Below are 25759 nucleotides of genomic sequence, written 5' to 3' on the forward strand. Positions count from 1 at the left end.
GGTAAGTACATTTGTTGTAAATTTGTGGTATGTAATAGTTGTCATGATAAGCTTTTACATGCAGAGAATGTGTCCATCAGTAATAGTACTATGCCTGTTGTTCCTTCAACATCTAATGTACAAGATATACCTGTAAATTTAAGATTTTAAGCTGATGCGATTCAGAAGGCTTTGTCTGCCATCCCACCTTCTAATAAACCTAAAAGGTCTTTTAAAACTTCTCATAAAGTTGATGAAATTTCAAATGACCAACAACATACTGAATTATCCTCTTCTGACAAGGATCTATCTGATTTAGAAGATCCTTCTTCAGATATTGGCACTGACAAATCTACTTATTTATTTAAAATGGAGAATATTCGTTCCTTGTTTAAAGAAGTATTGATTACATTGGATATTGAGGAATCTACTCCTCTTGATATTAAAACTAGTAAACGTTTAAATTCTGTTTATAAACCTCCTGTGGTTAATCCAGAGGTTTTTTTTCAGTTCCTGATGCTATTTCTGCTATGATTTGTAAGGAATGGAATTTATTCCTTCTTCAAGGTTTAAAAAATCTTATCCTTTGCCATCAGTTAGATTGGCGTTTTGGGAAAAGATCCCTAAAGTTGATGGGGCTATTTCTACTCTTGCTAAACGTACTACTATTCCTATGGAAGATAGTACTTCTTTTAAAGACCCTTTAGATAGGAAACTTGAATCTTATCTAAGGAAAGCTTATTTATATTCTGGTCATCTCCTCAGGCCTGCCATTTCTATGGATGATGTTGCAGCTGCATCAACTTTTTGGTTGGAAAGTTTAGCACAACAGGAAACGGATCCTGATTTGTCTAGCATTTTTCGCTTGCTTCAACATGCTAATCATTTTATTTGTGATGCCATTTTTGATATCATCAAAATTGATGTTAAATCTATGTCTTTAGCTATTTTAGCTAGAAGAGCTTTGTGGCTTAAATATTGGAATGCTGACATGGTATCTGTCTAGATTACCATCTCTTTCTTTTCAAGGTAATAAGTTGTTTGGTTCTCAGTTGGATTCGATTATTTCAACTGTCACTGGGGGGAAGGGAGTTTGTTTGCCTCAGGATAAAAGATCTAAGAGTAAATCTAAAGCTTCTAACCGCTTTCGTTCCTTTCGACAAAATAAGGAACAGAAACCCAATCCTTCCCCCAAAGAATCTGGTTCCAATTGGAAACCTTCATCAAGTTGGAATAAATCCAAACCATTTAAGAAATCAAAGCCAGCCCCCAAGTCTGCATGAAGGTGCGGCCCTCATTCCAGCTCAGCTGGTAGGGGGCAGATTAAGATTCTTCCAAAACATTTGGGCATATTTTGTCCAAAATCATGGGATTCAGAGTATTGTCTCTCAAGGGTACCAAATAGGATTCAGAGTAAGACCTCCTGTGAAAAGGTTTTTTCTCTCATGCATCCCAGTAAATCCAGTAAAGGCTCAAGCTTTTCTGAAGTGTGTTTCAGACCTGGAGCATTCAGGGGTTATTATACCAGTTCCGTTTAAGGAACAGAGTCTGGGGTTTTATTCAAATCTATTCATTCATTCAAATTTCAAATTCATTCAGGCCAGTTCTGGATCTGAAAATTTTGAATAGTTATGTAAGAGTGCCAACTTTAAAAATAGTGACTATAAGGACTATGCTGCCTTTTGTTCTGCAAGGGCATTATATGTCAACAATAGACTTACAGGATGCTTATCTTCATATTCAGATTCATCCAGACCATTATCATTATCAGAACTGTATATATGGAGAGACCTGAGGCCGAGAATTAATAAGAGGACAATATATCTACCCCGAAACGGAGGTGGACTGGGAGTACCAGACTTAAGACTGTCAGAGGGCTATATCCCTCCAGAGACTGGTTGAATGGTGTCGGAACTCTCCCCAAAAAGCCTGGATTCAGATCGATAATGCTATCTTGAAGAGAGGTAACGTGGGTGCTCTAGCGTGGATTTCCCCCCCTCAACGGCCCTCAGTGGCCCAGCTCTATCCTTTGGTGGATGAGGTCTTTGTGGGCTGGGATAGATTGATTAAAAAGGCCTCTTATATCTCCACTCCGAGCTCGCCGATTACCCCTATTAGAGAAAATCCCAATCTGGGATTTGTAACTAGCTCTTATCACCTGAACAAGGTCTATAGCCTTGCTGACTCAGCAATTTACAACATACTTCATCAAGATAAACTGAAGACCCAGGCAGAACTAGCGGAGTGGGATAGTGGATTTTTTACTTCATGGTTCAGAGTAGCACAGATCAGAAACTTCTTTGACACCCATAAGGAGAGACCTGATTAACGAGGCGTAAGACCCCCTTTGAAAATCTATGTACAATGACGCATCACCCATCTCACTTGATCTCACAATTATATAAACTATTGTTGCTAGGAGAGGAACATCCCCTCCCGGCTTATACAAAGACATGGCAAGATGATCTGGGCCTGGAGATAAGTCACAGGGAGTGGAATAAGATTTTTGACAGGACTAAAAGCCTCCATCTCGGCTAGGGTCCAAGAAACACAATACAAACTGTTAAGTAGGTGGTATCTGACTCCCCAAAGACTTAAACACATATATCCACAAACAAGTGGGGGATGCTGGAGAGGATGCGGTGGCGAAGGTACCCTTCTACACATCTGGTGGACATGTCCATTGTTACAACCTTACTGGAGCGGCATTATGGCCGAGATGAGTAGGGTCCTCGGTATTATCATTCCTCCCAATCCTTGTTACTTATTATACCATCAATTACCTAAGATAGTAGGTGAGGATAAGTACCTGCTCCTCTTGTTGATGCTCAATGGAGCGAAAGGGTTAATTCCCTTATATTGGAAAAAGCAGATTATCCCCAGTGTACAGGAATGGAAAAATAAAATAGCTGACCTTCTGAGACTTGAGAGGTACCTTTACCTCAAAACAGGGAAACTGTGCACACATGAACTGATGCTGTTGACATGGGAAGGGCGAGGATTATAATTCTTTTGTAAAATAAGAACAGCCAATGAGGCATGGTACTGATACACTCCCGCTGCCCATCGCCCTCCCCCCTTTTTTTTTTTTTTTTTTTTTTCCTCCCTCCTAACCTCTTCATTCCTCCTCTAATCCCCTCTTCTCCTTCCTTTTCTGGAATTACTGAGCCTTTTCTACTTTGACCTGCCCCTCTTGAAAGAGAGGTACTGCTACATCGGGTGGAAACTAATCCACAGCTGTGTGTAAAAAGTAAGCTGTGAAACATTACCTTTTATGCTGAACTGTTCCCGTTGTTTAATACTTTTCTTTGTTTTATATGTATAATCTAAGAAGATAATTCTGATATAATAGTTTCTATCATTAATCAGCTCAAGTTTTATATTTGACTAAAATAGTCAGACTGCCTCCTTTTGACTGCTGATTGAACAGAATTTGTTACTATACGCGAAATGCTCATGACAAGATGTACATTTGTATGTATCATGTAATATTGGATGAAGCGCTGTACCCTAAATATTTGTATATTCTTTCTCATCTCGCTAATAAAGCTTGTTGAAAAAAAATTTTTTTTAATGCAGAAGCCAAATAGACACTTACACTAAAAAAAAACACCCTGTTAAGAGCCAAGGTATGCTACTATCATTCATCAAACATATGGTCCTGGGCTGTATAAGGAATCCTCTCAAGGGTACGGCTGCGGTCTCTCAATCCAGATATTCTGCTGATTCGTCCCAGATGCATTCACTTGCACTAAGGAATCAGTTTTCTCTCCCGGTTTTCAAGTGCAAATACGCAACACTCACAATTCAGTGTGTTCTACCACTCTTAAAAAATATGATAATGCAAAACTAAAAAACTCAATGTTTTAGACTACAAAGTTACCAATAACTCTTACACGGAGACGCTATGTCTTGTGGACGTGGCCTTGCGCGTTTCAGGGTCCAATCCCGCTTCGTCAGAGGCATACCCACTAGCTGATTAATCCCTCTTGTTATACACCATACAGGGACTGGACACGCCCCTTAGTCATAACATCACCTTCAATATACTTAGTTTATTTACTCATAGTTTATTTACTCTCATATTGTTATAAACTCTAGCACTATTGTGTTAATATCATTACCCTTCAAGTTTTACACCTACTTTGACAGTTTTTTTGGAATCCCTTCTTTCTAAAGCTTGCCGGCCTACGTGATGCCGCTGGACCAATACCAATGTTTTAAAATCGTGAGCTCTTATGTCTTCACAAAACAGGGATTCTAAATATACTACTTACTTTCAAACATCCCATTTTAATCTTGTTGCCAATATTTCTAATTTCCTGTTACTTAGATATTCCATGAACTAGTCCATCAATAGTAAACTTATGCGATATTATTTGAAATTGTTAGCAGGTGTGTTGTTTTTTTTTTTTATTCATTGGCAGTCCTTCAGCCTGAGGAACTGGGAGCAAGTGTTTCAGTGACTCCAGATGAGCTTGATAACTTGTTGTACAAACCTCTACAAGGAGAGTGGGGCAACAGGACCCAAGATGAAGAATGTGAACGTATTATCAATGGAATCGATCAGCTTCTCAACTTGGGTAATTGTGAGCGAGAATAGTCGAAAATTAATTTTAGAATTAGGGTCCCTGCACTACTTTGTTTTTAACCACCACAAAGGGAATAAACACACAGTAGAAATATTGCTTGGGGACCTGCAAAATACTGCGGGTCCCGAGCGGAAACCGCCGCTGATCCAATCAGCAGCGTTAGTTGCACAGCTCAGCTATGTAGCTAGCGCTGCTTATTGGATCATTGACTCTTTTTTTGCTTGGGACCAGCAGTGCTCTGTGGGTCGAGTGGTACTTCTACTGTGTGTTTAACCCTTTGCATAGGTTAAACACACAGTAGTGCAGGGGTGCTATTTTTAAAATCACATTTTCACAGGAATTAGATCATGTCGTTTTTCAATTATTATGGCCCTTTAATGCAAATAATAAATTGTATCTTAAGATGGTAAATTCAGTATTCATATATACTCGTGTTGTCATAAGTGTTTTATAAAAGATATACCACTTTTTAACTGTTTGATTTTAGATGATCACATTGGCAGCTGATAAAATATGAGTAATTCATGAAAAAGTAATGTCTTTTTCCTCACATATCACAGACAAGTGAGAGCAGTTTGGAATAGAGGAAATGTCTCTTTCTTAAAGGGACATGAAACCCCAAAATGTTTGTTTATGATTTAAATAGAGAATATTTTAAACAACTCTACAATTTACTTTTACAGGTCCAAATCCACAATTCCAAAATCCAATCCTGATATCCAAACTTTTTAATTAATATTTTTTTTAAATGAATTTATAAAAAAGGTACTATTTTTCCCTGCCTGTAAAAGTTAGTCTTCATTGGTGTTTTTTGTGTTCTGAATGGCATATAGTCTATATAAATATTGCCTTTGTAATTACAGTACTGTATTTATACAAAAGTATTAAAAATTATATAAAACTACTTTTAGCTTACATGTACACGCTGGATTTGACATGTAAATATTGTCTAAAAGATATAAGATATCGTTGTTTACACTTAGTTCCATCCCCTCTCCAAAATATCCCATTTAAAGATGCAAATATTCTGAATTCTAACCCTTTTCCTGTTCCAAGCAGTTTGGATAAAGAGTATTCTACCTGTATTATCTTATTTACTTAATTCTCTTGATATCCTTTGTTAAACAGAAATGCATATGGAATGAGCCAATAACATATATATATATATATATATATATATATATATATATATATATATATAACAAATATGTGCAGCCACCAAACAGCAGCTCATGGGCCTAACTAGGTTTGTTTTTGTTAACAAAGGATACCAAAAGAATGAAGCTAATTAGATAATTTAAGTAAATTGGAAAGTTGCTTAAAATTGCACGCTCTATCTGAATCATGAAAGAAAAAAAGATAATGGTTTAATGTCCCTTTAAGGTGGACTAATATCAAACATAGAGGTTATACAGATTGCAATGGGGTTCTTTTACATTTTGAAGCCTTTTATAACATTTACTTTTTATACTTTATGTTGCAAAATATAGAGCTTTATTAATCTTATTTTTAATCCATGATATTTTATTTTTTATTCTATTTTAAAAGGTATCGCTTCTGCCTTTGCTGCTCCTGTTAATTTGCAAGTCTACCCAACCTACTGTATGGTCGTTGCTTATCCTACAGATCTCAGTACAATACGAATGAGGCTTGTCAATCATTTTTACAGGTTTGTACATATTTAGGTTTTGTTGCTATTATAAGAAACTAGTTATGCAGTAATCCATTAGTTATTTACTTTTAAGGTGCCAAGATTGCTAAAGACAACTTGTCTCCCTCTCACCCTCACTCTCTCACCCTCTCTCTCTCTCTCTCTCTCTCTCTCTCTCTCACACTCTCTCTCTCTCCTTCTCTCTTCCCATATACATGCTCTGCAAACAATATTTAACTGCAGTTACTCTGCAAAATCTGCATAGAAATGCTGTGCAGTTTGCTAACATCAGAAAAAAAAGTTACTTGTTGCTGCTAGAGTTGCCAGCTTTCCTCCACAAAAATCCACGACTTCATTCCTTACTGTTGGAAAATACAACACCTGGCCACCAGGAGGAGGCAAAGACACCCCAGCCAAAGGCTTAAATATCCCTCCCACTTCCCCTATCCCCCCAGTCATTATTTGCCTTTCGTTACTAGAGAAGGATGGCAGAGAAGTGTCAGAAGATTTGTATAGTCCTTAACGGGTGTGTTCCCTTCAAGAGAGTACTGGAGTTTTAAGTAATCATATAAACCTCTCAGTGAGAGTATTGATGAAAGTTAGTCTGGAGATGCAGGGAATTTTTTTTCTGCGACGCCATCCAGACTGTCTAACAACTCCTGAGCAATCAGTGTTAACGAGTTACACTGCTTGCTTTTCCACACTCAGGTCCCTGTCAGAGCATCGCTACAAGGCTGTCACACTTCAGAGGCTGTATCTGTTCTACAGTACAGATCCTGGAGGGTAAGTCTGTGTTATTTTAATATAGCAGGGACACCTTATATAGGGTCACAGTGTGACTTCTCTATACCTCAATAGGATCAAGGGTTAATATTTCCTCAGTGGGAGTTTATTGGGAACAGATTGAGGAGTTTATATACTGCTTTAACTTTTATGAAGAATGTTTTCAGGGTTCATTTAGACTGTGTACTTTTGGCTGGAACAGACAGGTTTCATTTCTCCAACATAGGTGTGTCCGGTCCACGGCGTCATCCTTACTTGTGGGATATTCTCTTCCCCAACAGGAAATGGCAAAGAGCCCAGCAAAGCTGGTCATATGATCCCTCCTAGGCTCCGCCTACCCCAGTCATTCTCTTTGCCGTTGCACAGGCAACATCTCCACGGAGATGGCTAAGAGTTTTTTGGTGTTTAAATGTAGTTTTTATTCTTCAATCAAGTGTTTGTTATTTTAAAATAGTGCTGGTATGTACTATTTACTCTGAAACAGAAAAAAGAAGAAGATTTCTGTTTGTGAGAGGAAGATGATTTTAGCAAACGTTACTAAAATCGATTGCTGTTTCCACACAGGACTGTTGAGATGAAGTAACTTCAGTTGGGGGAAGCAGTTGGCAGACTTTTCTGCCTGAGGTATGATGGCCACATTTCTAACACGACTTGGTAATGCTGGAAGGCTGTCATTTTCCCTATGGGGACCGGTAAGCCATTTTCTTAGATTAAGTATGAGAATAAAGGCTTTATAAGGGCTTAAAAAACTGGTAGACATTTTTCTGGGCTAAAACGATTACTTGCTAAGCATATTTGACAGATTATAGCGCTTTATAATTATTATAATCTTGGGGATTGTTGTTAAAAAACGGCAGGCACTGTATGAACACCTTTTTCAGATGGGGGCCTTTCTTTAGGCAGAGCCTCATTTTCGCGCCACTAATGCGCAGTTGTTTTTGGAAGGCAAGGCATGCAGATGCATGTGTGAGGAGCTAAGATACACTGAAAAAGCTTACAGAAGGCGTCATTTGGTATCGTATTCCCCTCTGGGCTTGGTTGGGTCTCAGCAAAGCAGATTCCTGGGACTGTATAGGGGTTAAATGTAGAAACGGCTCCGGTTCCGTTATTTTAAGGGTTAAAGCTTTCAAATTTGGTGTACAATACTTTTAAGGCTTTAAGACACTGTGGTGAAATTTTGGTGAATTTTGAACAATTGCTTCATACTTTTTCGCATATTCAGTAATAAAGTGTGTTCTGTTTAAAATTTAAAGTGACAGTAACGGTTTTATTTTAAAACGTTTTTTGTGCTTTGTTGACAAGTTTAAGCCTGTTTAACATGTCTGAACCATCAGATAAACAATGTTCTATATGTATGAAAGCCAATGTGTCTCCCCATTTAAATATATGTGATAATTGTGACATGGTGTCCAAACAAAGTAGGGACAATGATGCCACAGATAATAATAGTGCCCAAGATGATTCTTCAGATGAGGGGAGTAAGCATGGTACTGCATCACCCCCTTCTGTGTCTACACCAGTTTTGCCCACACAAGAGGCCCCAAGTACATCTAGTGTGCCAATACTTATTACTATGCAACAATTAACGGCTGTTATGGATAATTCTATTGCAAATATTTTATCTAAAATGCCTACTTATCAAAGAAAGCGCGATTGCTCTGTTTTAAACACTGAAGAGCAAGAGGACGCTGATGATAACGCTTCTGACATACCCTCACACCAATCTGAAGGGGCCAGGAGGGAGGTTTTGTTTGAGGGAGAAATTTCAGATTCAGGGAAAATTTCTCAACAAGCTGAACCTGATGTTGTAACATTTAAATTTAAATTAGAACATCTCCGCGCACTGCTTAAGGAGGTTTTATCTACTCTGGATGATTGTGACAATTTGGTCATTCCAGAGAAATTATGTAAGATGGATAAGTTCCTAGAGGTTCCGGTGCCCCCCGATGTTTTTCCTATACCCAAGCGGGTGGCGGATATAGTAAACAAGGAATGGGAAAGGCCCGGCATACCTTTTGTGCCTCCCCCTATATTTAAGAAATTATTTCCTATAGTCGACCCCAGAAAGAACTTATGGCAGACAGTCCCTAAGGTCGAGGGGGCGGTCTCTACTCTAAACAAACGCACTACTATTCCCATAGAAGATAGTTGTGCTTTTAAAGATCCTATGGATAAAAAATTAGAGGGTTTGCTTAAAAAAATGTTTGTTCAGCAAGGTTACCTTCTTCAACCAATTTCATGCATTGTTCCTGTCACTACGGCAGCGTGTTTCTGGTTCGAAGAACTAGAAAAGTCGCTCGATAAAGAATCTTCGTATGAGGAGATTATGGGCAGAGTTCATGCACTTAAATTGGCTAACTCTTTTATTCTAGATGCCGCTTTGCAATTAGCGAGATTAGCGGCGAAAAATTCAGGGTTTGCTATCGTGGCGCGCAGAGCGCTCTGGCTGAAGTCTTGGTCAGCGGATGTGTCTTCCAAGACAAAATTACTTAACATCCCTTTCAAGGGCAAAACACTGTTTGGGCCTGATTTGAAAGAGATTATTTCAGACATCACCGGAGGAAAGGGCCACGCCCTTCCTCAGGATAGGTCTTTTAAGGCTAGAAATAAGCCTAATTTTCGTCCCTTTCGCAGAAGCGGACCAGCCTCTACTTCTACATCCTCTAAGCAAGAGGGTAATACTTCTCAACCCAAACCAGCCTGGAGACCGATGCAAGGCTGGAACAAGGGTAAGCAGGCCAAGAAGCCTGCCACTGCTACCAAAACAGCATGAAGGGATGGCCCCCGATCCGGGACCGGATCTGGTGGGGGGCAGACTTTCTCTCTTTGCTCAGGCCTGGGCAAGAGATGTTCAGGATCCTTGGGCACTAGAAATAGTTTCTCAAGGTTATCTCCTGGAATTCAAGGAACTACCCCCAAGGGGAAGGTTCCACAGGTCTCAATTATCTTCAAACCAAATAAAAAGACAGGCATTCTTACATTGTGTAGAAGACCTGTTAAGGATGGGAGTAATTCATCCAGTTCCAATAAAAGAACAAGGGATGGGGTTTTACTCCAACCTGTTCATAGTTCCCAAAAAAGAGGGAACGTTCAGACCAATTCTAGATCTCAAGATCCTAAACAAATTTCTCAGGGTTCCATCGTTCAAAATGGAAACCATTCGAACGATCCTTCCTACCATCCAGGAAGGTCAATTCATGACTACGGTGGATTTAAAGGATGCGTACCTCCATATTCCCATCCACAAGGAACATCATCAGTTCCTAAGGTTCGCTTTTCTGGACAAGCATTACCAGTTTGTGGCACTTCCATTCGGGTTAGCCACTGCTCCGAGAATTTTCACAAAGGTACTAGGGTCCCTTTTAGCGGTTCTAAGACCAAGGGGCATTGCAGTAGTACCGTACTTGGACGACATCCTGATTCAAGCGTCGTCTCTGTCAAAGGCAAAGGCTCATACGGACATCGTCCTAGCCTTTCTCAGATCTCACGGATGGAAAGTAAACATAGAAAAAAGTTCTCTTTCCCCGTCAACAAGAGTTCCCTTCTTGGGAACAATAATAGACTCCTTAGAAATGAGAATTTTTCTGACAGAGGTCAGAAAATCAAAACTTCTAAGCTCTTGTCAAGTTCTTCATTCTGTTCTTCGTCCTTCCATAGCGCAGTGCATGGAAGTAATAGGATTGATGGTTGCAGCAATGGACATAGTTCCTTTTGCACGAATTCATCTAAGACCATTACAACTGTGCATGCTCAGACAGTGGAATGGGGATTATACAGACTTGTCTCCGACGATTCAAGTAGATCAAAGGACCAGAGATTCACTCCGTTGGTGGCTAATCCTGGACAATCTGTCACAGGGAATGAGCTTCCGCAGACCAGAGTGGGTCATTGTCACGACCGACGCCAGTCTGGTGGGCTGGGGCGCGGTCTGGGAACCCCTGAAAGCTCAGGGTCTATGGTTTCGGGAAGAATCTCTTCTCCCGATAAACATTCTGGAACTGAGAGCGATATTCAATGCTCTCACAGCTTGGCCTCATCTAGCAAAGGCCAAATTCATAAGGTTTCAATCAGACAACATGACAGTTGCTTATATCAACCATCAGGGGGGAACAAGGAGTTCCCTGGCGATGGAGGAAGTGACCAAGATAATTCAATGGGCGGAGGATCACTCCTGCCGCTTATCTGCAATCCACATCCCAGGAGTGGAAAATTGGGAAGCGGATTTTCTGAGTCGTCAGACATTCCATCCGGGGGAGTGGGCACTCCACCCGGAAATCTTTGCCCAAATAACTCAATTATGGGGCATTCCAGACATGGATCTGATGGCGTCTCGTCAGAACTTCAAGGTTCCTTGTTACGGGTCCAGATCCAGGGATCCCAAGGCGACTCTAGTAGATGCACTAGTAGCACCTTGGACCTTCAACCTAGCTTATGTTTTCCCACCGTTTCCTCTCATTCCCAGGCTGATAGCCAGGATCAACCAGGAGAGGGCTTCGGTGATCTTGATAGCTCCTGCGTGGCCACGCAGGACTTGGTATGCAGACCTGGTGAATATGTCATCGGCTCCACCATGGAAGCTACCTTTGAGACAGGACCTTCTTGTTCAAGGTCCATTCGAACATCCGAATCTGGTTTCTCTCCAACTGACTGCTTGGAGATTGAACGCTTGATTTTATCAAAGCGTGGGTTTTCAGATTCTGTAATAGATACTCTTATTCAGGCTAGAAAGCCTGTAACTAGAAAGATTTACCATAAGATATGGAAAAAATATATCTATTGGTGTGAATCTAAAGGATTCCCATGGAACAAGATAAAAATTCCTAGGATTTTATCCTTTCTACAAGAGGGTTTGGAGAAGGGATTATCTGCAAGTTCTCTGAAGGGACAGATTTCTGCGTTATCTGTTTTACTTCACAAAAGGCTGGCAGCTGTGCCAGACGTTCAGGCGTTTGTTCAGGCTCTGGTTAGAATCAAGCCTGTTTACAGACCTTTGACTCCTCCCTGGAGTCTCAATCTAGTTCTTTCAGTTCTTCAAGGGGTTCCGTTTGAACCCTTACATTCCGTAGATATTAAGTTATTATCTTGGAAAGTTTTGTTTTTGGTTGCAATTTCTTCTGCTAGAAGAGTTTCAGAGTTATCTGCTCTGCAGTGTTCTCCACCCTATCTGGTGTTCCATGCAGATAAGGTGGTTTTGCGTACTAAGCCTGGTGAAAAGAATCACGGCTCACTCCACTAGGGCTGTGGCTTCCACATGGGCCTTCAAGAACGAGGCTTCTGTTGACCAGATATGTAAGGCAGCGACTTTGTCTTCTCTGCACACTTTTGCCAAATTTTACAAATTTGATACTTTTGCTTCTTCGGAGGCTATTTTTGGGAGAAAGGTTTTGCAAGCCGTGGTGCCTTCCATTTAGGTGACCTGATTTGCTCCCTCCCTTCATCCGTGTCCTAAAGCTTTGGTATTGGTTCCCACAAGTAAGGATGACGCCGTGGACCGGACACACCTATGTTGGAGAAAACAGAATTTATGCTTACCTGATAAATTACTTTCTCCAACGGTGTGTCCGGTCCACGGCCCGCCCTGGTTTTTTTAATCAGGTCTGATGAATTATTTTCTCTAACTACAGTCACCACGGTATCATATGGTTTCTCCTATGCATATTTCCTCCTGTACGTCGGTCGAATGACTGGGGTAGGCGGAGCCTAGGAGGGATCATATGGCCAGCTTTGCTGGGCTCTTTGCCATTTCCTGTTGGGGAAGAGAATATCCCACAAGTAAGGATGACGCCGTGGACCGGACACACCGTTGGAGAAAGTAATTTATCAGGTAAGCATAAATTCTGTTTTTCACTTTGTGAGTTACGCAGCTCCTAATAACTTCATGCACTTTTTCATAGCAGGGGAGGTCCTGCCTTGCGCACCATGTGACTGGGTGCAGCTTCATTCACTTCCTTACGATTTTGCTGCAGACAGCACTCCTGAGAAGCGTTTCTTGATAACTTGTCTGGGTCTAGGAGGTGGTGAGTGCTCCAGCCATTGGTTTTGTAAAGGTGCCTTTCTATATTTAAAACGTTTATTTTTGTATCATATATTTCTTTCTACTGTGGGATTACATACCTACTATGGAGAACTCTAATAATACGAAGGTTCCGCTCCTTCTGTAGTGATTAATAATACCTGCTTATATTGTGAGAAGGCCGTGGTTTGCCCGCCTGCTCAATTTTGTTCCGATTGCCTGGGTAATGTTTTAAAGTCTAAGAAGGGAGTTAAGTCTGCTATTAACCCTAGTGCTATTAGTCCATCTGAGCCATCAACCTCTCAGGATTCTGTGACCTGAGAGATTACTACTCTTTCTACCCTAACCGCTTCACATTCAGTTCACCGTCTGGAGGGGGCCTTTACCTGCAGTTACAATCGGCAGTGTCCAGGGCCCTGAGTGCCCTACCTACCTTAACGGAAGATCAAGGTTAAACACAGTTTAGGTTTATCTAATTTCCAATCGGATCCCAGCTATCCGGGGTGAGTTTACCTATGTGGCTTCAGAGGGTTGACTTTCGGAGTCAGAGACTTCTATTACTAAATCTCCGGCGGAGGAACCCTCCTTTACATTTAAAATTGAACATCCTGCGTTTTTTACTGAAGGAGGTCCTGTCTACGCTAGAGGTTCCAGAGGCTAAACTACTGAGGAACTTAAGATCCCTAATTTGGATAGGGTCTATGAAGACAGGAAGGTCCCACAAACTTTTACGGTACCAGTTCGTATGGCGAACATTATTAGTAACCAATGGGAAAGAATTTGAACATCCTTTTCTCCCTCCTTTTAAAAAATTGTTCCTGGTCCCTGACTCTCAATTAGAGCTGTGGGGCTCCATCCCTAAGGTGGATGGCACCATTTCAATGCTAGCTAAGCATACTACTATCCTCTTGAGGCTAGCTCTTCCTTCAGAGAACCTATGGATAAGAAGTTGGAAACTTTTCTAAGGAGAATGTTCCAGCACGCATAAATTTTATTTCAACTGGCAGCAGTGGCCGGGGCCGCCACCTACTGGTGCGACTCTGTCAGAACTTATCGAGGTGGAATCTCCCCTCGAGGATATTAAGGAGAGAATTCAAGCTCTGAGAGTAGCTAATCTTTCTTAGTCAAAAAGATTTCCAGCCTCCAAATAGTAAAATTTAAAAAACCTTTATTCACACAGGGTCCATAATACAACAACGTTTCAAACCAGCAATTGGTTCTTAGTCAAGTCGGACATGACTAAGAACCAATTGCTGGTTTGAAACGTTGTTGTATTATGGACCCTGTGTGAATTAAAGGTTTTTTAAATTTTACTATTTGGAGGCTGGAAATCTTTTTGATTAAGTGACATTGGGGTTTTCTAACCCTATTCCTGTGCCCCAAAGACTCTGAGTGAGGTGCTGTCTTCCCCTGTGAATTGTTGACTATTTAGTAGCTAATCTTTCATCTGAAATGCGAATATGCAGATTATTCACCTGAATGCTAAAGCTTAATGTTTTGTGGTCCTTGCCCACAGGGCTCTCTGTTTGAAGTCTTGGTTTGCAGGTATGACTTCTAAATCCAGACTCCTTTCTCTTCCTTTCAAGGGGAAGATCTTATTCAGACCAGGTCTGGACTCAATCATCTCTACGATTACTGGAGGGAAAGGTGTCTTCCTACCTCAGGATAAGAACAACAGACCTAAGGGACGTCAGTCCTCTAATTTTCGCTCCTTTCATTTGGACAAATCCCAACAATCTTCATCCAAACCCGAGCAGCCCATGAGCACTTGGAAGCTTGCTCAGTCCTGCAAATAGACAAAGAAGCCTGCCAATAACAAATCAGCATGAAAGGGTGCCCCCCCCCGATCCGGGATCGGATCGAGTAGGTGGCAGATTGTCGCTTTTCTTAGACACTTGGTCTCAGGATGTTTAGGATCCTTGGGTTCTGGAGGTCGTATCTCAGAGAAACTGGATAGAATTCAAATCTCATCCACCCAGGGGCAGATTCCTACTCTCCAGACTGTCTACAAGACCAGAGAAGAGGACAGCCTTTTTAGATTGTGTACGAAATCTAGTCAATTTAGGATTAATTACCCCGGTACCTGCATCAGAAAGAGGTCTGGGGTTCTATTCATACCTCTTTGTGTTTCCCAAAAAGGAAGTGAACTTTTCGTCAATTCTGGACTTGAAGTGCCTCAACAAATATCTAAGTGTCCACTCCTTCAAGATTGAGACTATAAGATCAATCCTTCTCCTGGTTCAGGAAGGACAGTTTATGGCTACCATAGATCTGGAGGATGCATACCTTCATGTTCCGATCCACAGGGATCATTTCCAGTTCCTGAGGTTCGCCTTTCTGGATCAGCACTTCCAGTTCATAGCACTTCCGTTTGGCTTAGCTACTGCTCCAAGGATATTCAAGATGGTTCTGGGGGCTCTTCTAGCGGTTGCCAGAACCCGAGGTATAGCTTTAGCTCCTTACCTGGACGATATCTTGGTACCGTCTAGCAAGGGATCACTCAGAATTTCTTCTAAGTCTTCATTCACATGGATGGAAAATAAACTTGGAAAAGAGTTCTCTTACTCCAGATACTAGAGTAAATTTCCTGGGCACAGTTATAGACTCAGTGTCCATGATGTTGCAAGCTAAAAGCATGTCAGTTCTCCTTGAGACCTTCGATGGCCCAGTGTATGGAGGTGAATGGACTCATGGTGTCTTGTATGGACATCATTCCCTTTGCCAGATTCCATCTCAGACATTTACAGCTATACATGCTGAGACAATGGAATGGCGACCATTCCGATCTGTCAAAACAGATAGTTCTGGACAGCCTGTCAAAACTTGCTCTCTTGGTGGCTCTGTCAAGATCACCTGTCCCAATATTTAAGCCTTTAGCTGGTGTGTCTTTGCCTCCTCCTGGTGGCCAGGTGTTGTATTTCCCAACAGTAAAGAATGAAGTCGTGGACTCTACCTGCCAGGAAAGAAAGGAATTTATCTGGTAAGCATAAATTTTGTTTTTTAAAACTGTTCAAAGATTTTACTACTTTGGCTTCTAATAACACCCACAGCAACTATTTGCCCCATTTTGCCAGTAATACACACAAAGCAGTGTTAGTACACCCTCATGGATCCCCATAAACTAATGCAGTATTTTTACTTTTAGTCTGTCACAAACACATGTGCAATGTCTCTTCTTTCTTTGCCATATGGAAAGAAAGATTTTGCTTTGTTCTCTTAGTATTCTTTATTAAAGAGTAAACCTAAGTAATCAGTGTGCTGGTGTCTTTAGCACTCTATGGCAGCAATCTTTGTAGCATTATGTAACATTGCTTGAAATACTGCTAGCTTGGTTTATTTTTCAACAAAGATGCGAAAAGAATAAAGCAAATTTTGTTAACAAAAGTAAGCGGAAACTTTATTTTATATTGCACACTCTGTCCGAATGCAGAAAATTTAATTTTTACTTTTTACACAGCACTAAACATTCTAACCTGAAGCATCAGCTTATATATGGGTACCCTTAAATTGTTTTTTCTAACTTAAGTCTGTGCTATCTATTGCCTGTTTAGGTAGATGATATGCATGTGAAAACTAGTTTTAATGTTTTCTTTGATACAGGTGGTGAGAGTCCACAATCCATTACTCCTGGGAATTTCTCTTCCTGGCCACTAGGAAGAGGCAAAGACTCCCAAACCCCAAGAGCTCCATAAACCCCTCCCACCTTACTGGTAAGATGAAGGTCCTGTAGAAACAGAAAAGAAGGCGCCACATGGAACAGTATTGTCAGATGAGAGAACCATACACATCAGACAATTTCCAACTCGCATAGGAAGCGGCACTTGTGGTACCGGAAACAACATGCCGGGACCTCTTAGTCGCCCGACAGACTCAGTCTCAATGTACGCAGTCCAATCACATGGGTACGTCTTGCCAATCAGAGGCAGCAGAATCCCAGCGCCTGCAGCTAGTGGTACCAATCCGCAAAGCCAAATGAGGTTGTGTGTGCGCAAAGCTCTACAGCCGCTCGTATCAATAGAGTGCTCAACCAGCTCGACACCACCATTAAGAATCAAATATACAGAGCAAGGGTATAAAAAGCTTAAAACAAGTTTATTAAAACAAGTAAAACACTGCAACGTGTTTCTCGGCTACACAGAGCCGTTTCATCAGGTTGTTCATCATTTATGCAAAGGAAAATAGAAAAATCTAGTGTACAGTGTCCCTTTAAACAGTCTGAGCAGTTTTCTGATGATTGTGCTAGTGATTTTTTTTTTATTGATTTTTTTTACTTTCATGAATACTGTCATTTGTGATGCAGTATTTGACATAATTAAGATAAATGCCAAGAGTATTTCTTTGGCAGTTCTTTCCAGTAAAGCTTTATGGTTAAAATTGTTTACTGATATGGTGTCTAAATCATGACTTATCTTTCTTTTCAATAAAAGAAGTTGTTTGGCTCTAATTTAGATTCTATGTCTACTGTTACTGGAGTTAAGGGAGCTTTTCTCTCTTGGACAAGAAGTCCAGTGGTAAATGTAAGGCTACTTTCATCAAAACAGGGATCAAAAATCTGATACTTCATCCCAAAAACAAGGTCCCTCTGGCTCTGCCTGGAAACAGATTTTAAATTGGAAAAGTCCTAAACAATCCAAAAATTGGATACCTTCCTCTAAGTCTGCAGGAAGCTTTGGCACCCCTATCCAGGGACTCTGGTAGGGGGCAAGATGTGCCTTTTTCAGGAAGACTAGTTTCAGTCTTTTACAGACCCCTGAGTTCTAAATATAATGTCATAGGATTATCAGATATTCCAGAGAAGGTTTTAATCTGTCCAATGTCCCAAAGAATCCATTTAAGGACCAAGGCTTTTCTTTTCAATGGCATGGATAGTCCACAAATTAATTCAATACTGTTGGGTATTGAGTCTTCAGTGCCGGGATTTGTGTTGATGAATTTGAATTGAGCCTATCCAGGGGCTTCGCCCTGATCTCATGACCAACACTCCCACCGTGAGTGTGTGTACACGGAAGAACACCACAGTTTGGGGAGTGTGAGTAGGCTCAAGCATCCTGCCCTATTGTGTCTGTTTTTTTCTTTTAGTGGGTAGTTTCGCTTCAAAATAGGACTGAGTTTATGATGTGTCCATGTGATCCTCTTAGTACGAGTATTGGTAGCTGTTAGCTGCTGGATGTTGCGGGCCTTTTCTCTGCCCTCCTTCCAGCAATCTGTGCTAACACGCCCATCTGGCAACCAGTGTTAGCTTACACTGCTTTCCTTTCTATCTTAGGTCCCTGTCAGAAGTGAAGGAGATATGCTGTCAGACCTGGACCGCTGTCTGCTTCACAGCAGGGATCATGTAGGGCAAGTCCTTTATATATGCTATTCCTGCCTTCCTTATTTGGGATCTACAAGGGCAGGGGACTTTATTTGTGTCCGGTTGGCACATTTTTCCCCATGTAAGTCATCTGTGGACCATTTATTATTCCTCTTGGGATAATTATTATTTTGGAGCAACTTGGGGGATACCTCTAACCAGCAGGGATATTTTCACGACTGGCAATCAAGGGGTTTTAGATTTTACCCTGATTACCATGACCCTATGGAGATGTTCTGAGAATATATATCTATCTATATCTATCTATATCTATCTATATCTATCTCTATATCTATATATGCTTTTAAGGGTGTTTAGCCTTGATTACAACACAGGATTTGGCTCAACTGCAGTAATATTTTGCTCAATGGGCCTATTAATCTTCCTGGGGCACAATGGTACATGGTATTGAGGTACAATGGCAGCAGTTACTTTTTTTTTTTTTTTTTCTTGTACAAACAATGCTATAAGATGAAATACTTTTCTACAGATAGCAGTTTAGGTGTTACACCTGGGGTTTTATCATTAAAACAACTGTGGCAGCTTTGCGCACCTTTTCGCAGGCCTAGTGGGGCAGTCCTTACTACTCGTGCTTTTCAACAGGCTCCGTTTGTGTCTATACATTCTGCTGACATTAGACTTTTATCTTGGAAAGTTTTATTTTTGCTGGCTATTCTTCTACTCCTAGAGCTTTAGAATTTTTGGCCTTACAGTGTCATCCCCTTATCTGGTTTTCCATGCAGATAGAGCTGTCCTGCATACCAACTTGGACTTTTGCTACCTATGTTGGTCTCTGTTCGCAATATCAATCTGGAGATTGTTGTTCCTTTCTTTCGTCCTTATCCTCCTTTCCCAGAAGGAGCGTCTGTTGCACAACCTGGATATGGTGCGTGCTTTGAAATTCTATCGCCATGCTACCAAGGTTTTTTTGAAATCTACTTCCTGTTTTGTCATGTACGCCACTAAGCGCAAGGGTCAAAGAGCCACTGCGACTATCCTTTCCTTCTGGCTGAAGAGTTTCATTCGTTTTGGCTTATGAGGAAGCTGGTCAACAGCCTCCTGAGAGGATTATGGCTCACACTTACCGTACTGTATCCTCTTCTTGGGTATTTAAGAACTAAGCATCTATGGATAGGCTGACCATATTGCCGCTTTAAAAAGGGACACATATGAAAAATACATGTCAGGTTTCTTATAAAAAACATTTCTTTTAACAGCCTTGAAAATAGCCCTGACATATGTATTGTTCATATGTGTCCCTTTTTTAAAGCAGCAATATGGTCACCCTATCTATGGAACAAATCTGTATAGTGTCTACCTGGTCCTCTTTGCATACTTTTCAAAGATATGACGAGTCCACGGATTTCATCTTTACTTGTGGGATATTTACCTCCTGCTAACAGGAAGTGGCAAAGAGCACCACAGCAGAGCTGTATATATAGCCCCTCCCCTTCCCCTCCACCCCCAGTCATTCTCTTTGCCTGTGTTATACTAGGAAGACATGGTAAAGTGAGGTGTTAGTTTTAGTTTCTTCAATCAAGAAGTTTTTTATTTTTAAATGGTAACGGTGCATACTATTTTCCTCAGGGGGATATGGAAGAAGATTTCTGCCCTGAGGTTTGATGATCTTAGCATTTGTAACTAAGATCCACGCTGGTTCCCACAAGACTTCTGAAGGTAACCATGAGACATCTTCAGTGTGGAGACCGGTTTCATGCTACAAGCAGCATTAAGGTATGTGCAGCCTTTTTTTCTGAGGAGACTTGATATATCAGAACTGGCTGAAATTATTTCCCTGTATGGGAATGGGGTAAGCAGTAAAACCTATTTTAATAAGAGGGGTGTTACTAGAGTCCCTATATTATATTTATCATTAGTTGATATTTGGGCATTATGTGACATGGGAGACAATATAAAAAAACATAATTTATGTAAGAACTTACCTGATAAATTCAATTCTTTCATATTGGCAAGAGTCCATGAGCTAGTGACATATGGGATATACAATCCTACCAGGAGGGGCAAAGTTTCCAAAACCTCAAAATGCCTATAAATACACCCCTCACCACACCCACAATTCAGTTTAACTAATAGCCAAGCAGTGGGGTGATAAAAAAAGGAGTAGAAAGCATCAACAAAGGAAATTTGGAAATAATTGTGCTTTATACAAAAAATCATAACCACCATAAAAAGGGTTGGCCTCATGGACTCTTGCCAATATGAAAGAAACTAATTTATCAGGTAAGTTCTTACATAAATTATGTTTTCTTTCATGTAATTGGCAAGAGTCCATGAGCTAGTGACATATGGGATATCAATACCCAAGATGTGGATCTCCACTCAAGAGTCACTAGAGAGGGAGGTATTAAAAATTAAAAAAGCCATATTCCGCTGAAAAAATTAATCCACAACCCAAAAAAATAAGTTTATTTTCATTTTTGAAAGAAAAAAACTTAAATCAAAAGCAGAAGAATCAAACTGAAACAGCTGCCTGAAGAACTTTTCTACCAAAAACTGCTTCCGAAGAAGCAAATACTTCAAAACGGTAGAATTTAGTAAATGTATGCAAAGAGGACCAAGTTGCCGCTTTGCAAATCTGATCAACTGGAGCTTCATTCTTAAAAGCCCATGAAGTGGAGACTGATTTAGTAGAATGAGCTGTAATTCTCTGAGGCGGGGCCTGACCCGACTCCAAATAAGCTTGATGAATCAAAAGTTTTAACCAAGAAGCCAAGGAAATAGCAGAAGCCTTCTGACCTTTCCTAGGACCAGAAAATAAAACAAATAAACTGGAAGTCTTCCTGAAATCTTTAGTAGCTTCCACATAATATTTCAAAGCTCTTACCACATCCAAAGAATGTAAAGATCTTTCCAAAGAATTCTTAGGATTAGGACACAAGGAAGGGACAACAATTTCTCTACTAATGTTGATAGAATTCACAACCTTAGGTAAAAATTGAAAAGCAGTCCGCAAAACTGCCTTATCCTGATGAAAAATCAGAAAAGGAGACTCAAAAGAAAGAGCAGATAACTCAGAAACTCTTCTAGCAGAATAGATGGCCAAAAGAAACAACACTTTCCACGAAAGTAGTTTAATGTCCAAAGAATGCATAGGTTCAAATGGAGGAGCCTGTAAAGCCTTCAGAACCAAATTAAGACTCCAAGGAGGAGAAATTGATTTAATAACAGGCTTAATACAAACTAAAGCCTGTACAAAATAGTGTATATCAGGAAGTATAGCAATCTTTCTGTGAAATAAAACAGAGCGGAGATTTGTCCTTTCAAGGAACTTGCAGACAAACCCTTGTCCAAACCATCCTGAAGAAACTGTAAAATTCTAGGAATTCTAAAAGAATGCCAGGAGAATTTATGATAAGAACACAATGAAATGTAAGTCTTCCAAACTCTATAATTAATCTTTCTAGAGACAGATTTACAAGCTTATAACATAGTATTAATCACTGAGTCAGAGAAACCTCTATGACTTAGTACTAAGCGTTCAATTTCCATACCTTGAAATTTAATGATTTGAGATCCTGATGGAAAAACGGACCTTGAGATAGTAGGTCTGGCCGTAACGGAAGTGACCAAGGCGGGCAACTGGACATCCGAACCAGATCCGCATACCAAAACCTGTGTGGCGAAGCGGGAGCCACCAGCAACACAAATGACTGTTCCATGATGATTTTGGAGATCACTCTTGGAAGGAGAACTAGAGGCGGGAAAATGTAAGCAGGATGATAACAACACCAAGGAAGTGTCAGCGCATCCACTGCTTCCGCCTGAACATCCCTGGACCTAGACAGGTATCTGGGAAGTTTCTTGTTTAGATGAGAGGCCATGAGATCTATCTCTGGAAGACCCCACATCTGAACAATCTGAGAAAACACATCTGGATGGAGAGACCACTCCCCTGGATGTAAAGTCTGGCAGCTGAGATAATCTGCCTCCCAATTGTCTACACCTGGGATATGCACCGCAGAGATTAGACAGGAGCTGGATTCCGCCCAAACAAGTATCCGAGATACTACTTTCATAGCTTGGGGACTGAGTGTCCCACCCTGATGATTGACATATGCCACTGTTGTGATATTGTCTGTCTGAAAACAAATGAACGGTTCTCTCTTCAACAGAGGCCAAAACTGAAGAGCTCTGAGAATTGCACGGAGTTCTAAAATATTTATTGGTAATTTCGCCTCTTGAGATTTCAAAACCCCTTGTGCTGTCAGAGATCCCCAAACAGCTCCCCAACCTGAAAGACTCGCATCTGTTGTGATCACAATCCAGGTTAGCCGAACAAAAGAAGCCCCTTGAATTAAACGATGGTGATCTATCCACCATGTCAGTGTCGTACATTGGGATTTAAGGATATTAATTGTGATATATTTGTATAATCCCTGCACCATTGATTCAGCATACAAAGCTGTAGAGGTCTCATGTGAAAATGAGCAAAGGGGATCGCGTCCGATGCTGCAGTCATGAGACCTAAAACCTCCATGCACATAGCCACTGAAGGGAATAACTGAGACTGAAGGTGCCGGCAGCCTGCAACCAATTTTAAACGTCTCTTGTCTGTTAGAGACATAGTCATGGACACTGAATCTATCTGGAAGCCTAAAAAGGTGACCCTTGTCTGAGGAATCAAGAAACTTTTTGGTAAATTGATCCTCCAACCATGTTTCCGAAGAAACAACACTAGTTGATTTGTGTGAGATTCTGCAGTACGTAAAGACTGAGCTAGTACCAAGATATCTTCCAAATAAGCAAACATCGCAATACTCTGTTCTCTGATTACAGATAGTAGGGCACCCAGAACCTTTGAAAAGATTCTTGGAGCTGTTGCTAGGCCAAATGGAAGAGCAACAAATTGGTAATACTTGTTTAGATAAGAGAATCTCAGAAACTGATAGTGTTCTGGATGAATCGGAATATGAAGGTATGCATCCTGCAAGTCTATTGTGGACATATAATGTCCTTGCTGAACAAAAGGCAGAATAGTCCTTATAGTCACCATCTTGAAAGTTGGTACTCTTACATAACGATTCAAAATTTTCAGATCCAGAACTGGTCTGAATAAATTTTCTTTCTTTGGTACAATGAATAGGTTTGAATAAAACCCCAAACCTTGTTCCTGAGGAGGAACTGGCATGATTACCCCTGAAGACTCCAGGTCTGAAACACACTTCAGGAAAGCCTGAGCATTTACTGGGATACGTGAGAGAAAAAATCTTCTCACAGGAGGTCTTACTCTGAATCCTATTCCATACCCTTGAGAGACAATGCTCTGAATCCAATGATTTTGGACAGATTTTATCCAAATATCCTTAAAAAAACCTTAATCTGCCCCCTACCAGTTGAGCTGGAATGAGGGACACACCTTTATGCGGACTTAGGGGCTGACTTTGGTTTTCTAAAGGGCTTGGATTTATTCCAATTTGAGGAAGGCTTCCAATTGGAAGCAGATTCCTTGGGGGGAGGATTGAGTTTTTGTTCCTTATTCTGACGAAAGGAACGAAAACGGTTAGAAGCCTTAGGTTTTTTATCCTGAGACAGAAAAACTCCCTTTCCCCCAGTGACAGTTGAAATAATAGTATCCAACTGAGAACAAAATAAATTATTACCTTGGAAAGAAAGGATAGTAATCTAGATTTAGATGTCATATCAGCATTCCAAGATTTAAGCCACAAAGCTCTTCTAGCTAATATAGCTAAAGACATGGATCTAACATCAATTTTGATAATATCAAAAATGGCATCACAAATAAAATGATTAGCATGTTGCATTAAGCGAATAATGCTAGATATGTCAGAATCCAATTCTTGTTGCACTAAATTCTCCAACCAGAAAGTTGATGCAGCTGCAACATCAGCCAAAGAAATTGCAGGTCTGAGAAGATGACCTGAATATAAATAGGCCTTGCTTAGATAAGATTCAAACTTCCTATCTAAAGGATCTTTAAAGGAAGTACAATCTTCCATAAGAATAGTAATACGTTTAGCAAGAGTAGAAATCAACTTTGGGGATTTATTCCCAAAACTCTATAGATTTTGCTGGTAAAGGATACAATTTTTTAAACCTTGAAGAAGGAATAAAAGAAAGTACCTGGCTTATTCCGTTCCCTAGAAATCATATCAGAAATAGCTTCAGGAATAGGAAAATCCCCTGGAGAAACCACAGGAGGTTTAAAAACAGCATTTAAACGATTATTAGACTGAACGTCAATAGGAATGGTTACCTCAATATCCAAAGTAATTAACACTTCTTTTAATAAAGAACGCATATACTCTATTTTAAATAAATAAGTAGATTTGTCAGTGTCAATGTCTGAGGAAGGATCTTCTGTATCAGATAGATCCTCATCAGAAGAGGATAAATTATGTTGTTGGTCATTTGAAATTTCATCAACTTTATGAGAAGTTTTAAAAGACCTTTTATGTTTATTAGAAGGTGGAAATGCAGACAAAGCCTTCAGGATAGAATCAGAAACAAATTCTTTAAAATTTACAGGTATATCATGCACATTAGAAGTTGAAGGAACTGCAACTGGCAATGTACTATTACTGATGGAAACACTATCTGCATGTAAAAGTTTATCATGACAACTATTACAAATGACATGCGGCGAAATAATTTCTACAATTTTACAACAAATGCACTTAGCTTTGGTAGAACCGATGTCAGGCAGCAATGTTCCAGCAGAAACTTCTGAGACAGGATCAGATTGAAACATCTTGCACAATGTAAGAGAAAAAACAACATATAAAACAAAATGATCTATTTCCTTATATGACAGTTTCAGGAATGGGAAAAAATGCAAATAGCATAGCCCTCTGATAGAGTAAAAAGCAGAAGGCAAACATTCATGGGGTATTGAAATAATGGAAACATTTGACACCAAGTATCACACACCGTAACAAACTTTTTTGGCGCCAAAAATAACCGGAAATGACACACTCGTGTCACTAATGACGCAACCAGGTGAAAGGTTTCGGCATCAAGTATGACACCGGAAATGACGAAGTTGCGTCATAGACATATTTTTTCACGCCAAAAATATTTTCGCGCCTAGAATGACGCAATAAAGTTTAGCATTTGACGCACCCGCGGGCCTAATACCACCCGCAATTTTCAAGAAGTAGTCAATTGAAAAAAAGACTAAACCCCAGGTAAGAAATAAATTTCTTAAAAAAAATGTTTATATTCCCCAAATATGAAACTGACAGTCTGCAGAAGGAAATTCATGAACCTGACTTATGGCAAATATAAGTACAATACATATATTTAGAACTTTATATAAATGCATAAAGTACCCAACCATAGCTGAGGTGTCTTAAGTAATAAAAAACATACTTACCAAAAGACACCCATCCACATATAGCAGATAGCCA

General features: G+C 40.3%; 1 protein-coding gene across 1 annotated transcript in view; it reads left to right on the top strand.

The window, feature by feature from the left end:
• BRWD1 (bromodomain and WD repeat domain containing 1) overlaps window positions 1-25759 on the top strand; it is a gene marked incomplete in the record, with an annotated part of 1309461 nt that overhangs the window by 956371 nt on the left and 327331 nt on the right. Inside the window, 2 exon segments of the mRNA XM_053705925.1 lie at window positions 4407-4562; window positions 6120-6240. Coding sequence (XP_053561900.1) covers window positions 4407-4562; window positions 6120-6240 — 277 coding nt within the window.

Source organism: Bombina bombina, chromosome 3 (genome assembly GCF_027579735.1).
Source record: "Bombina bombina isolate aBomBom1 chromosome 3, aBomBom1.pri, whole genome shotgun sequence".
Classification (NCBI taxonomy): Eukaryota; Metazoa; Chordata; class Amphibia; order Anura; family Bombinatoridae; genus Bombina; species Bombina bombina.